Below are 15,718 nucleotides of genomic sequence, written 5' to 3'. Positions count from 1 at the left end.
CAGTTCATCAGAACTTTTTGCTGTGCTCACACCCTAACTTGCCTGTAGGGTTGCTCATGTGTAGGGTGAGGGCTATGGTTTTAGACATGCTCATGATGTTGCACTGTCTTGTTTATGCACTAACACAAAGGGCTCTCATGTCAGGCCTCCATCCTTTGACACACATAGCTGAGGAGATGCTTCAGAGACAGAGACACAACATTGAGGCAGGGCTAGAAGTGTGCCCTTGCTCCTGTTGTTGCATATGAATGCCCTGTAACGAATAAATACATGAGTAGGGCTTTTACCTAGGAGTGGAGGGGGGCTAGAGTAAGGGTGGCACGGCTGCAGTGGAACACTTTTATTGCTGCTCAGTTCTTTCCTTGTTCAGGTTTTGGAGAACAAAGATTCGTTAGCTGGAATTTCCAAAATAATGCACCTATCCTAGGGGAGTAAAGGGCATCTTGCAGGAGGGTGTCCAAAGACTATTTGTATTAGCAGGGTGATTTAAATACCTGTTCTTTATTAGTACTCTGCTTACAGTGTGAGCGGTGGGGTCATCCACTTTAAGTGTGGCTGTTACTGGAAACCCAGCCAGATTGTGGAGGGGGGGGGTATAAATAATAAAATTATTATTATTATTAGCAGTGCTTAATGTTTGTTTAGAACTACTCATGTGTTCAAAGTCCTTCACGTGGCACCATCCAATTGTAATACTATAATAGCCCTGTAAGGTAAGTTGGTGTTATTGTGCTCCATCTTGCATCTTGGGTACTGAGGCTGGGAAGGAGTGGCCTTCCCAAGATCACCTTGTGAGTTTATGGCAGAGATACGTGGGTGGAGAGCCTAGGACTTGCCGATCAGAAGGTTGGCAGTTCGAATCCCCGCGACGGGGTGAGCTCCTGTTGCTCGGTCCCAGCTCCTGCCAACCTAGCAGATCGAAAGCACATCAAAGTGCAAGTAGATAAATAGGTGTTGCTTCAGCGGGAAGGTAAACGGCGTTTCCGTGCGCTGCTCTGGTTCGCCAGAAGCGGCTTAGTCATGCTGGCCACATAACCCGGAAGCTGTATACCAGCTCCATTGGCCAATAAAGCTAGATGAGTGCCGCAACCCCAGAGTCGGCCACGACTGGACCCTTTACCTTTAAGATTTGAACCATGGGACTTTTTGCTTCCTCATGGGTGAATTTGACAGGTGGTCGTGGCCATTTACCAGTCAATCACTTGATGTCACAGGGACATCAGATGGGGTCATTGAAACCCCTATGACCATTGAGACTTCAGAGTAGAAGCAGAGAGCCCTGCATTATTCTTTGAAGTGCTGCCTATTGCCAGCTATTCAGGTTGCCATGCAGGGCTCTTTGCAAGCTCCTTCAAGGACTGACTGGCTGCAGACTTCCTCATGAGAGATAGCTCACTAGAGCATGAGACTCTTAATCACAGGGCCATGGGCTTGAGCCCCACACAGGGTGAATGATTCCAGCATTGCAGGGAGTTGGACTAGCTGATCCTCATGGTCCCTTCCAACTCTACAATTCTGTAATCTATAGTCCTAGATATCAGGCGTGGGGCAGGTGGGCATGGTATGGGGAAAACAGCTTTGCAGGCCAAAACTGGAACCCATACTAGGGCAAAATAGGTCTGTGAGGTGGAGGTCGCCTGTCCCCACACTAGACCTTCGCACAAGACACCAGCAGGAGACAATTCTCTCTTGGTGCAAATACAAAGGGGGTTCAAAGGTAGTAGTGTTGAGCCAGTAAACTCCAGGTCATCGTTTGGGGAATATCTGCATCTTTAAATTGAGAAAGTAGCTGAAAACAAGGAACAAGTAGCCCAAGTTGTCCTTGTTTTTCAGCAGCACTATAACCTTGTCTGAGGCATTTTCCCTGAGCCAATTTGGTCACGTGCATTAGTAAATATCCTGGAGGATATCTCTCCAAGATACGGCTTCCTCTCTTCGTCTCTCACAATGTCCCTGTGTTTGTTTGTTTGCCTTTTGGCTATAGAGCTTTTGCATGTAAATGTGACGCTTTGCCACTTTCAGCTTCTTCAAAACAGGCAACCTGTTTCTTACAATGTACATTAAATAATAACTGAAAGAAGACGAAGGCAAGCTATTGATTTGCTACTAGCTTTGATACACCTGCCCCCACTCTCTTTTGCCCTACCCAGCTAACCATCTAGCCACATGATCTGCAAATATTCCTGGCCTAAAGCTGCTTCCAAAAAAGCCTTATGTTGAGTCCTGCCCAGCTATGGGGATATTCACTAGGTTCACTGTAATTTATTACTTGATCTAAGTGCCCACCCCAGTCCCAAGAGTGCTATACAGTGAGAGGACAGTTCTTTCCCCCCTCTGTTGGAGATCCAGGTGTACAGTGCTTGTGCCCATAACATTTCCTGCGTCTATGCATTGTTTATGCACATAACCTGTTCTGTATTGTGTAATATCTTATTATCTGGAATTCAAAATTCTGCCATGTATTCTCAGCCCCAATCACATTAACCCTGAACCTGGAAGCCTCTGCAGTGGAACGTAGTTTTGATTTGTGATGCAATTATATTTCACTTCTCATTTTGTTTAAAATAATGCTCAATGTAGTTTCACAGCAGAAAGAATAGTAGCATAGCTAAAAGTAGCAGCACATTAAAAAAACTTGTTACTACCTGCAGCTTTACCAAAGAACTAAAAAGCCTAAGAAAGGAAATCTTCATCCAATTGTACTACCCACCCACCCAGTAACTACTGAGAGCAGCTTCTCTGCAGGGTCCCTCTAATAGAGTGCAACGTTTATTTAAAACAAAATTGCTCTTCTGAGACATTCCTAAACTTTGAGGGCCGGGAAACAGAAAGTTGAGCTGGTGTCTCTGTTTTAGGACACATATTGGAGCAAGTGAGCATTAAGAAATGGAGCTGGCAAATAATATCATAGCATTCTTTGTTCCCTTAACTTCCTGACCATGCTGTGTGCTGTTTATTCAAGCTTTCTTCCTCCCCACTCCCTTTTCCTTTTTCGTTATGCTTGACCCATTGATTGTTCTGATCCAGTGGAATACAGAGGGCTTCTTTCTGTGGCAGGGAAAGGGGCATTAGAAGCTACACATGTGTCGCTTCTCAGTCAAGACAGAGAGTGACACTTTTTCTGCAGAGATGCCTATTCCCTTCCTCCTCTGTCAGGCACCACTTCCTTGTTTTGTATTCTAAATGGCCCCCATTTACTCAGTAATGGGGCATTTCCTCCTAGCAAAGCATTTGGCCTAGATAATGTTTTTGCTTGCCTGTGAAGAAGCCCGCTCTTGCTGAGCATCGCTTGCTGAGCACATTGTAGTGATTAGTCTCGTCACAGCCCAGGGCTGGATTCGAAATGATTTTCTCTGGCTTGGCAGGGCCAACATAAACTGTGTTAAAGTTACAAGTGCATACTGTCTGTCCGCTTTTTTAATCCACTCATGGAAATCTTTCGTCTTGTGAGTGGATTGGTATCGATTTCTGCCTACCCGTCCCACAAAGTGTTTATTTATTAAAATGTTTAAATAGATGCCATCTGTTATGTGGGCATCCCAAGGAATAGCTCAGTTGGTAAAACAGGAGACTCTTCATCTCAAGGCTGTGGGTTCAAGTCCGATATTGGGTGAAGATTCCTGCATTGCAGAGAGTTGGACTAGATGGTTGGGCAGCTAATGAAGAGGCATGCCTGCACCATTTTGTGTTCCTATCTCCTCTTCTGCTCTTTTGGATGTGGCAGTCATGATCCCATGTCCATATTGCAGCCATTTTGTGTTATGCCTTATGCCCACAGCAGCCGTTTTGTGACTGGCACCCACAGGCTCTCTCAAAATTCCAAATGCGCCCGTTGGCCCAAAAGGGTTTGCAACCCCTATTATAGGACACCAACGATTTTATAAAAGGCAGATTTGAATTAAACAGGCTAGATATCAGCCACAGCAGCCACCAAACCCCATTAATAAGGGTAGATGGATTAATTGGCATTTGTTAAATTGCCAAGAAAAGTAGAATGATTTGAAATCAGCTGTTCTACTTAGGAATTCATTCCAAAGCACTAATTGCTTGCTACAATCGTTAGCACATGACTTCTGTCAATATTATCCTGAGTGTTTTAACATTTCTAAATATATTTTAGAAGCCTGTTTTATGCACTCTTGTGGTTCATTGTAAACATGAGAGAATGCAATAATAATTGAACATTCATTGTGTTAGAGATGTAATCATAGAACTGCAGAGTTGGAAGGGACCGTGAGAGCCACCTAGTCCAATCCCCTGCATTGCAGGAATATTTTGTCCAATGTGGGGCACAAACCCACGACCCTGAGATCCAGAGTCTCATGCTCTACTGGCTGAGTCAATGGCTAATGTTTGGTTTCACCACAAAGTTTCATGCAAGCTGAAACTATACACCACAGAAAGAAAAATAAACTTTGCCACTTTGTGCTCTGTTCTAAAGGCATCGATCAAAAGAGTTTGAAGGATTTATTTGTGGTAGGAACAAAGCCATCAAATGTAGAAGGATGACGTCAGGAGTCAAGTCTAATGGACTTGTTTGGTATCTGTGTGGTTATAGGAAGCTGAAATATACAAACATACGGGGTCCTCCAGATTTCTATCTCCAATACTGCTTCATTTAGTCTTTACATGGCAGTTTATTTGTTGTTTAGTCGTGTCCGACTCTTCATGACTCCATGGACCAGAGCACGCCAGGCATTCCTGTCTTCCACTGCCTCCCGCAGTTTGGTCAGACTCATGCCTGTAGCCTCGAGAACACTGTCCAGTTTACTAGTAGAACAGTAAACGTTGCTCCCCCTCCAGGCAGAGACAGTGTCCATATTCTAGTTCCCTAAGGGAGATTGCTTATCCCTGGACCAGGTACCTGCTAATTTGTTTTTGTGCTTTTCCAAGAGCAATAGACCCAGTGCAGAGGTTTCCAAAGGACATAGTGAGCCCCCTGGGCATACATGAACACTGCCCTGTTTCCTGCTAGGCATCCCACTAATATATGGAGTTCCCAGCCACGGTTCAGATTAGCACATCTTGAAAATCCCTGGTAGTATGGTTAGAAGCAGTGCTGCACTGCTTTGAATAAATAAAGCAGTTTGAGGGTTCTTTCCCAAGTCTATGCGCACCTAAGTGCATATTTGTGGTAACGGCATTCAGCATTCACATCCTTTTTTTTCTTTTCTTGCATCAAAGCCATTTGGCCAAGGAGTGACTTGATATCCTCCCCCCTTTTGCCCTTGCTCTTGAATTATTTTTGGCAGCACTTGAGGATCAATGCATTTTTCCAGTGTTCTGCCGACGCAGCAGATTGTAAGGTAGAATCCACCCAGCCACACTGGAGGCAGAGATAGATGAATCACTATAGAACTTAGGCTGAAATCCATCTAAGCGTGGGCATGCACCTATAGCAAAATTTCTAGGAAGTCATATTGTGCTTACTGACATTCAACTGTTTTAGTATACAGTGGTACCTCGGGTTACATACGCTTCAGGTTACAGACTCCGCTAACCCAGAAATAGCACCTCGGGTTAAGAACTTTGCTTCAGGATGAGAACAGAAATCATGCTCCAGCGGCACGGTGGCAGCAGGAGGCCCCATTAGCTAAAGTGGTGCTTCAGGTTAAGAACAGTTTCAGGTTAAGAACAGACCTACGGAACGAATTAAGTTCTTAACCCGAGGTACCACTGTATTATCTGCTGCAAGTGTCTTGATAGTGTGTGCCATTGGCAACAACAATGCATTTCCTGCTTTGTATACCCTAGACCCCATGGTCTAGAAAATAGACGGTGATGGATCCGGAACCCACAGAGCCATGAGAAAAGTCAATGTGCATGCATTTACCTGTTTTGCACAATTTCTTTATTATTAAAAAAAATCCAGGTTTTTGGAGACATGTATTCTGTTTTGTCAAGGGAGAAGGTTAAGGGGTGACAAATTCAAAATGCCACAGAGGTTGTGAGAATCATAGAATCTTAGAATTGTAGAGTTGGAAGAGACCCTGAGGCTCATCTAGTCCAATGCCCTGCAATGCAGGAATATGCAGTTGTCCCACACAGGAATCGAACCTGCAATCTTGGCATTATCAGCACCACACTCTAACCCACTGAGCTATCCAGCTGTAGGATTAGAAAACTCCCTGCAGTGAGGCCAGGTCCCCTGTTGGGTAATCCTAGAGGGGCTTGCCCATTCTATCCAGATTATACTTTAAGGATCAGCATAGACATTGGATGTCATTTAATATAGTTATTAAAATTAAGGATTTTTGTTTTGCAGCAGAACTCAGAATTGACCATGTTCATTGCTTTAATTTCTTTAAGCAGCATCCCCACTAATAATTGGTTTAAATTAGTTTAGCATTGATTTATGCACACATTGTGGCTTTAAGAACTCAAATTTGTGTGGTTCTTCCAGACGTAGATGAGTCTAGATTACTTTTGGTAGCTGTGCAAGATTTGGGGCACCCCATGGAAACAAACCATGGACCCAGGTTTGGATGTATCATCAAGCACCAAACCATGACTTGGCTCCCAGTAGAGTGGTAGCAGTGGAGGAGGAGCAAAGTGACCATGAGTTTCTCACTGTGCACCAGCATGCTTGCTCAATCATGCAAAGTCATAATTTGTCTTAGTGTCATATGAGAACCAGGCCAATGATTAGCTCTCTGGATAAAAGTATCAGAAGAACTATTGCTCTACACACAAGGATGTTGAACCTTTGGCCCTGTGGACATGGCTGGACTCTCAACTCAATGTGGCCCATGGTTAGGGATGGTAGGAGTACAGACCCTGATGTTGTGAAAGATTGAGGGCACAAGGAGAAGGGGACGGCAGAGGACGAGATGGTTGGACAGTGTTCTCGAAGCTACCAGCATGAGTTTGACCAAACTGCAGGAGGCAGTGGAAGACAGCGCCTGGCGTGCTCTGGTCCATGGGGTCACAAAGAGTCGGACTAAACGACTAAACAACAACAATCCTATCCTATTTCCTCTTCCTGTGTGCATCTGCTAAAGTAACAACAAAACATTACCACTTGGTGGCACCAAAAGGCTTGACATAAGGCTCCTTGTTTGCATTGCAGTGTGTAGCAATGCAGCCAGCTAGGTTTCCTTTCTTTGTGAATTGGGGGGTTGATATGTCAGCAATCTGAGTATACTATTCTATGGTTTATAGTGTTCCTAACATCTTGGAACAAAGCAGAGCTGGCATTGTGTGCTCTACGAGGTAAGTTGGTGTTCTGCAGTGCAGAGCATTGTTTGGCTCCAGCCAATAAACTTTCACATGAACTTGTGTGGCCTGACATCAGTGGCCCTTCTGGGACTGGACCCTGCCATCGTTTGATTGGCTACAAAACCTACATTTCTGTGTCAAGGGTATTGGGATTGTCATGATGCCTGTGTTCCACATCTGGTAGAGCTAGGCTGAATGCTTTTAACAGTTCATTCTTTCTGGGCGTTCTTTATGCTGTGTTGTAGTTGCTTATGTCAGCCAGAAGCTGTTGACTCAAAATGAAAGGATTTGTCGTGAAGCAATGTAGCATTCATAAGCTATAGATGAGTATATTGCAGCTGTGACAAGTCCAAATGGGAGCTCAATGAGGTTTCATTCCTCAAACACAAATCCAGTCTAAATGACCCTCTTGAGGCTTATCCTCTGGCCTGGTCGTGCCCCCATACTTGGCTTTTCTGGTAGGCTATTAGTATCTTTTTGTTTGTGAGGACTTGGGGAATGGGTACGGTGCACACTGATATTTTATCAGTGGGGTTTGAGTTGTGATTGATGTTGGTTTTTAATCCACAGTTTTTTCTATGATTTGTATCTGATTTTGTTAATTTATTTTAAATTTTCTGTTAGACAATGTTCAGTTTTGAACAGCACAGTATAAATGTTTCAGATTTTTTTTAAAGGTATTTAAATTCATTATTCAGCTCTTGATTAGAAATTCTGCAGGAATTAAGCAGGTACTTAATGAAACAGGCACAAGACAGATTGATCGACATAGCTGCTAGGATCTGCTGCTTCACTGAACAAAAGGAAAGTTTTTACATGCAACATTACCTTCAGTAAACAACAAAACAATATTAACTTGGTAAGAAAAGGCAACATTCATCCAAATTAGGACCCACGGGTCTATTGTATTATGTGTTGTATACTGTAATTATATCAATAGATCTAGCAATATTTACAAATTGGTTAACACAGTGCATGTTCAAACAGGAAAATGTCACAATGAAAAACAGGGGTTCTTCAAAGGAAAGAGAGAGAGAGGACAAGCACACACTCAACCAAATGTGAAAATAGGCAAGAATGAAGCATATAGTTCATTTGTTACAAGCATTCCAACATGCTAGGGTTTGAAACGTCATATATTCTCAACACTGGAGCCACACCAGACAGAAGACTGAGGGCTTCTCCACGCTAACCCTTTTGCCCAGCTCTCTCCAGGCAAAGGTCCACGCTTTAACACTCTTTAAAGCTGAATCGGAGCAAATGTCAATTCAGGGTTTTCCCAGGGAAGGCTCTGGAGCTAAACAAAAGTTGCTCTGACACAGAGCTTTATAAAGTGTGGACCATGCCTAAAAAGAGCGTAGGAAAGGGAACGCTGGATAAGCCCTTCGGAGTGGCCATGTGTGTGACAGAGCTCTTCTTCAGATAGCACCAAACCCTTTTGAAATGAATCCTAATTCTGCCTTGATATCTGTTCTTTAAAGTTGAAATATTCTTTATCAAGAGCGCTTCAGTGAACCAAGGGCTTGTCCACATGCGCAGAATGTGGATTTGCACGGGCCTGTGTCCCCATTAATGCAGGGGCATCAACATGACACCCTCCCCATCCCAGTGTTGTCATGAACTGTTCCCCTATGAAATGTGGGTTTGCTTGCTTGCTTGCTTGCTTGCTTGCTTGCTTGCTTGCTTGCTTGCTTGCTTTTAATCTTTGGAAAGTCCAAAGCCATTAGGATTTAAAACCGCCACATTTGAAATTAGAAAGGTCTCAAACAGCACTGGGTTGGGGGTCCACATTTTGCTCTGATGTGGACAAACCCCAACACTAATAACTCAAGAGTACATCTATGTTAGCTGCTTTCTTCCCAGCATTGATACCCCCTGCATGGGTTGCACAATGCTGTGCTAACTGCCTGTCCTGCTTATTTCCTTTCCTTCTAGGGAAACTGTCTTGCTTAACTCTCTCTCTCTTCCCCTGCTTTTTTATATGCTTCGACTAACTAATATCAAGCTGGCGTAAATAACCCCTTTTCAGCTTCTGGAGCACAGTTGGTTAAATAGGCAAATCTGTAGTCATTCCGTGACAGGCAGGCAGAGAATAATCTCTGCACCCACCTCCAGATACTGATCTAAATCGGCATTTTGCTGCATCAGCAAGCTAAAAATATCCCCTCTGTTTACTGCACTGGGCACGGTAGACTTCTACGAGAGCAATAGGAAAACAGGGAGGAGGCAAGCAAAGCATGAAAGGGGCTGCAGAAGTAGTGCCAAAGCAGCTTTCACCTCCTCACCTGTATATGTGTGTATATATACTGAATTTCGGTGCAGGTAATGGCTTGTGTTGCTGTCTATTTTAAGACTGTGATGGAAACATCCTGCTTGCTCTAAATAAATGAATAACTTGGAACAAAGGTTCCCAAGGCAGCTGTAATGTGTCCATAGTGCATGCATGGGATGTATTCTGCTGCTTGGGAGGTTTTCACTGTCTCAGCAGGCACAGAGGAAAAAATATACTGTATTCCGATTTTTCAAAGCAACCACTCTTCCAGCAAGGGAGGGATAAACCACAACTGTACGAGTCTGGGGTCTCATCCATGCCATACATTTAGAGCATGTGGCTTTCCCCCCCACACCCAAGTGTTATAAGAATTTTAAGGTCTTAGATCTATAATAAATGTTCATAAATGTACCAAGCAAATACGTACATAAATATATAAGCCACATGTCTGAAGCAGCACAGGAAGACAGTCCTGAAACCATTTTGACTCCCAAGCTGACCAAATGTTTCTCTGCAAGGAGGGAGGAGGTGAAAAAAAAACCTTCCTTGTTACAGGAATTGGGTAATTACCATTTCAAAGGAATGGGCAGAGTACCAGGAAAGGCAATCAGATAAGGCATTGTCAGATAACCTGACAGACAGGAAAAACAACAACATTCAAATTTCTGTTGTAGACTGCCTTTTCTGTGATGTAGGTATGATGTTTGTGGGTGGTGGTCTTGGGTTACACCCCTTCTGTGATGTGTGTATGATGTATAGAGGGGTGGTCTTGAGCTCCAGGGCAGGGAATTTAAAATGTCTATCTAAGGACAGGCACACCTTTGTTCTGGGTTCCTCCTTCTTTCCTGCATGTGAGGGGAGCACCCTGTTGCAACAGATCAATAAAGATCAAGCTTACTAGCTGCTTTGCTTCTCAATATTCTCTGGTTGGCCTCTGATATTTTCTCCTACCAATAGGGAACCTATGTAAGGACTCTATGTGGGCTCTTGGATACCCCATAAGGGAAAAAGGGCAGATTTTGTTTACAACGCAAGAATCCTGGAAACTGTAGTTGACCCCTCCCAGAGCTACAATTTCCAGCCCCCAGTACAGTTACCACGATTCTTTGCTGGAAGCCATGTGCTTTAAAATCTCTCTGGGATAGCTCGGTCGGATAAGCATGAGACTCCTAATCCTGGGGTTCGAGCCCCACTTTGGGCAAAAGATTCCTGCAATGCAGGGGATTGGACTAGATGACTCTTGTGGTCCCTTCCAACTCTACAATTCTATGTAAATGTATGGCAGAGATGTGACACAGAGCAGAATTTTTACCAAGCCATTTTAGAGAACACACCACCCCCACCCAAAAAAGAGAGAGAGAAGCTTGGCTGTGCCCTTCACAGGAAGTAAATGTCCATTCACTAACTTACTGGGAGCCCAAGGAGGGAGCTCAGTCTTCAGATGCCCAGCTGTTGTCCTGCTTTTGCCTGCCACCTCCACTTTCTCCTTCTCCATCTCAGTTGTTGCGGGGAACTACAGAGTCTCTCTTGTGCCCCGAGGGAGCATGTGCCTTAAGAGCTGTCCCCCGCCCCCATGGCATCCCTTGAGATGCTCAAAATGCACGTGTGGAGCCACTCATAATTTGCCATGCAGATTTAGCCGCTGTTTCAGGATTCTTAGCAGCAGCAGCAGCGAGGAGGAAGAAGAAGGAGGAGGAGGAGGAGGAAGGGTGCATACATTTACTGGCGCCTCCTTCCAGTGTTCTAGGCCAGGGAGATCATCTGCATATGAAGCATTACATCTCTGTGCTCCTAAAATGCAATTCCTGACTTCAAGTCAAGAGGCTGCTGCTGTTCACAGACCTGGAGGTGCTTTTCTGGCTGTAGCATCCTTTACATTACCAGATAGGCCTGAACATCTCGTGTTGAGAACAAGCAAATGGACAAGCAGAGGGAAACAAACAAACAGGCTCATCTATACTTGTCCCAAGCCTAAAAAGCATAGGGCTGAATGGTTTTCCACTTGCCCTCTGCTTTTTAAGCATGCACCTTAGTGGTTTTGCATTTGCCCTGCAACATTCCTATGGAAAACACATTTTTTACTGCTGATTTGGAACAAGCTGCAATCCGCAGAAAATCTAGTTGTTGTTTGGTCCTCCCGGTAACCTCTGGGTTTCCCCAGGAGGAAGTAATGGGGCAGGCAGAGGTCTGGACGAGCCCAGAGAGGCGGCTTGCAAAGGTTCAGGAACAACAGTTTAAGTTCCATTGCATTTCCAGTTGCGGGACTGTTTCAGTTGCCATGATTCAAAACGTATCCGGCTTGTTTCTAGTGATTGTTTCTAGTGATCCTTAGAAAAGTCTCTGCTTCCCTTCATTTTCAAGGGCAAGCAATGTGTCTGTCAGGATCCTATTGCCCATGCAATACTGTACTGAGTGAACATAGAAGTTAGGCTTGTGCCAGTCACAGCAGATGGGGCCTTAGAGACCGAGTGACATCTTAAAATGTCAAATTCTCTTCCTTTCCTCTCTGTTTAGTTTCCGTATGCTGCCCCACCGCCCCAGGAGCCAGTGAAGACACTGCGAAGCCTGATCAACGTCCGAAAGGACACATTGCGCCTAGTCAAGTAAGTCGCTGTTGCTCCACAACAGGGGTTTGTAGCACTCAACAAATTTATTTTAAACCAGTTTAACTCAAGGAGCTGACCTTATAACTTCCCAATCCCAATACCTTTGGTTGTGGGGACAATCCATGAGCTCTGGTTTGCATGTAACGTGAAGCCAACCTCTGGTTTCTTTCCCTCCTGTCGTGTCCCAGGCAGAAGTGGGGAAGGAGCAACCTGGGAACTTTTGAGCAGCGTGCACTAACACGCTGCCCATTGTTTTAAACTACGGTTTAATGTGATGTGTAAACCAGGCAGCTGCTCTCAACCTTGGTGAGCCCAAAAATTCTGCAAGGATTGGGTCTTTTTCAGCCTTGCTACCAGAAATCCTTTTGAGTGGCTATGTGATGAACTGAATCTGGGATCTTCTACATGGAGAGCATGTATGTTCTGCCATGAGCTATGTCCCTTCCCTCCCCCACTTCATCAGATAACTCTGTAAAAGCATCTTCAGGCATAAATGAATTTTTTAAAGTACCAAACATACCTTGGCCTTCCTAAATAAAAAAATATCTCTGCAGTATTTTCAAATATATTCCTGGACCATGAGCACTTGTCTAATAGGATAGGTGGGTGTTATACACAGTGAGTGCTGTGTGCCTTTGCAGTTATTCATTCCGACAAAGGGTGCCCTCTGTTAAGTGCCTGAGAGCTGGTTTTTCTTAATTTCCCGGGCACAACATCACTGCGTTTAAGTGGCAGAATGCATGCATGGTGTGCCAGTTATGAATGCTGCATATGTGTGTAAATGAGCAGGTTTCCCTTCAATAGAAGAAACAGAGGCGTGATCCTTTTCCCAGTTTCGGTTAGTGCTTTTAAATGCTCAGGTCTTTGCTGCTCATTAAACATGAAAGGATCATCCTTCCCCCAGTCTCCCGCATACTTGGGCAAACTCAGCTGCTCAGAACACACATGCCATCCACAGATGAGAGTGTCATGCGTTGTTTTACTCCTTCACCCCCCCCCATTTGAACTTGACTTCAAAAAGCAACGCTTGAATTTAGGTAAGTCTGTTTGCTCCGTTTTGATAATGGTCTGCTGGAAGCAATCCCATCAGCTGCAGTACAGCAGGGGAGATCCGTTTGTAGCTCCTCAAGATTAGTGGAGAGATTATCTGGCTGTTTTGGAGGAGGAGTTATACAGATGCCCTGTAAGACAACGAGACAGGCTGTTTGCGCCTTTATACCTCTATCTTCTCCACTTGGCTTTCAGGGTCACTGCAGGTGACAACAGGATTAGACGGAGTTGAATTCACTCCTGTTGCTGGGCTAAAATCAGAGCCAAATAAAATCCAGCAGTTTAGAGCTCAGGACCTGAGGGGTTGCTGGGTGTGTGTGTGTGTGTGTGGAGAGACTAGCAAAGACTGTGGGCACTATAGCGGCAGTAATAAAACAGGCCTGGGTGAAGGGATGTTCTCTACCAGTTTAACATGCCGTGAATTTGGTTACTAAGATTGCCCTTTTCTTACTTGCGTTCTGGATTCAATTTGCATTTGTGTTTTCAGATATTTTCAGAGTGATGTTGCCAAGGCCTGGGAGGTCAGGCATGCAGAAAAGGCAGAGGAAAGGGGCGGAGGGGGGGAGAAGCCTTTTGGTAGCCCTTCCCCCACCACTGCTGCCAGTGGCTGTGTGCATGGGTATCCAGAGGGGGCTCCCTCTCCGACAGTGGGTGGGTGTGAAGTAAATACCCCAAATACATAAACAAACAAGGATACAAAATTTAGCACCACAGAATTGGTCTGCCATTTCTGGTAGATCTGGTAACCATGTAGGCCTGGTTAGGTCTGATGTCTGAGAGACTAGTACTCAAGAGCCACATCCGTACTACAGTGGTACCTCTGGTTACGTACTTAATTCGTTCTGGAGGTCTGTTCTTAACCTGAAGCACCACTTTAGCTAATGGGGCCTCCTGCAGCCGCTGCGCCGCCACTGCACGATTTCTGTTCTCATCCTAAAGCAAAGTTCTTAACCCAAGGTACTATTTCTGGGTTAGCGGAGTATGTGACCTGAAGTGTATGTAACCTAAAGTGTATGTAACCCGAGGTACAACTGTATATATTTAAAGCACTTGATACCACTTTAACAGTCATAGAGAATCCTGGGAACTGTGGTTTGGGGGGAGGGGAATTGTCAGGTCAGCACCCTTAACAAACTACAGTTCCCATGTGTCTTTGAGGTGTGTATGTAGGAAGCCATAACTGTTAAAGTGGTATAAGAGTCCTTTAAATGTTTGGCACAGATGTGACCCCTCTGTCGTTTCTCAACATGGTAGTCCTGGCATCTTGATGATGCTGTATTTGTACCCACAACTGAAACTCTCAGTTTTTTATCGGACTCCCACCCACCTTTTTAACTCATTGCACTGCTTGCTACAATCAATTTCACACACCCGGCAACTTCAGTTCCGATAATATTGACTCACACCATAGTAATCCATTTTAAACAAAATAATAATAATAATAAAACAGCAAGAACACTGGGTTTCTCTTGCCACACTTACTGACTCTGCAAACATAGCATGGGGCACCAAAGCCCCACAGAAACACGGGATTTCATTTCCAAAGTAGTTACCTTCAGGGTCCAGCTCAGCCCCTTGCCCCAGAGGGTTGTGGCCAGAAGCATCAGCTTTGGGTAGAGATTTGTTTCAAAACACTTGATGTAGCAGGTATAAAATGGGTGTCTGGAAGGAAGAAGGGGATGGCATCGCATTCTGTTGTCTTACTGTGGCAGGTGGGTGCGGACATCCGGCCAGACTTAGCAAATGGGATGCTTCAGGGTTAACTAACTGAGGACCTGGAGTTTGTGTCAATGCTAGATGGGCTGCATGCATACAGTTGCCTCCAGGGGTTAAATGTTTTAAAGTTCTGCTGCAGGTGTGCTTGCAGCACAAGCCATTTACTTTCTTAATGTTTACTTTAGCATAGTGGTAGCCAATGTAGCACCATGCATTTGTTGTTGGACTCACCGTCCTTGAACACTGGCCATGCCTGCTGGGGCTGACGGGTGTCGTATTCCAACAACATCTGGATGGCTACACCTGTTTTAGCAGAAGAGAGGTCAAATCACTTCTTGGGCATTTTGAGTTGGGTCCTTTCTGTTTGTTGCAAGGTCTAGAGCAGGCATAGGCAAACTCGGCCCTCCCGGGTTTTTTGGGGACTACAACTCCCATCATCCCTACCTAACAGGACCAGTGGTCAGGGATGATGGGAGTTGTAGTCCCAAAACACCAGGAGGGCTGAATTTGCCTATGCCTGGTCTAGAACTAGACTAATTTCTTTGCCTGCGTCTTTATCTACCAGGTGTGCGGAGGAAGTGAAGACTCCAGGGGAAGAAGTCAGCAAAGCCAAAGTCCATTACAATGTGGAATTCACATTTGACACTGATGCCCGCGTGGCTATAACAATTTATTACCAGGCTACAGAAGAATTCCAAAATGGAGTAGTGAGGTAAATATAACGAAAGCTGGGTTGGGGAGTGTTTGCTTCTCACAGAATGAGGCAGCTTAATAATAGTACTGTATTTCTGAAATTTTTCTTGCATACTCAGACAGGGTGTCCGAATTTTTTACACCACCAGTGAATGGAGGGAGG

At 44.7% G+C, this 15,718-nt stretch overlaps 1 protein-coding gene across 7 annotated transcripts in view; it reads left to right on the top strand.

The window, feature by feature from the left end:
* The window catches only part of RNF157 (ring finger protein 157), a 70,989-nt gene that overhangs the window by 26,568 nt on the left and 28,703 nt on the right, over positions 1-15,718 (top strand). For all 7 annotated transcript variants that reach the window (XR_014560954.1, XM_083725684.1, XM_083725682.1 and 4 more), the window contains exons 3-4: positions 12,005-12,093; positions 15,428-15,574. Coding sequence is in view for 6 of the 7 variants with exons in the window: in XM_083725684.1 (XP_083581810.1) it covers positions 12,005-12,093; positions 15,428-15,574 (236 nt within the window). In the remaining variant the exon portion in view is untranslated. The remainder of the gene's footprint in view (positions 1-12,004; positions 12,094-15,427; positions 15,575-15,718) is intronic.

This window comes from Podarcis gaigeae (assembly GCF_964106915.1).
Source record: "Podarcis gaigeae genome assembly, chromosome: 2".
NCBI lineage: Eukaryota > Metazoa > Chordata > Lepidosauria > Squamata > Lacertidae > Podarcis > Podarcis gaigeae.
The sequence above is the reverse complement of the archived record's forward strand: the minus strand, read 5'-3'. Positions and strand labels throughout refer to the sequence as shown.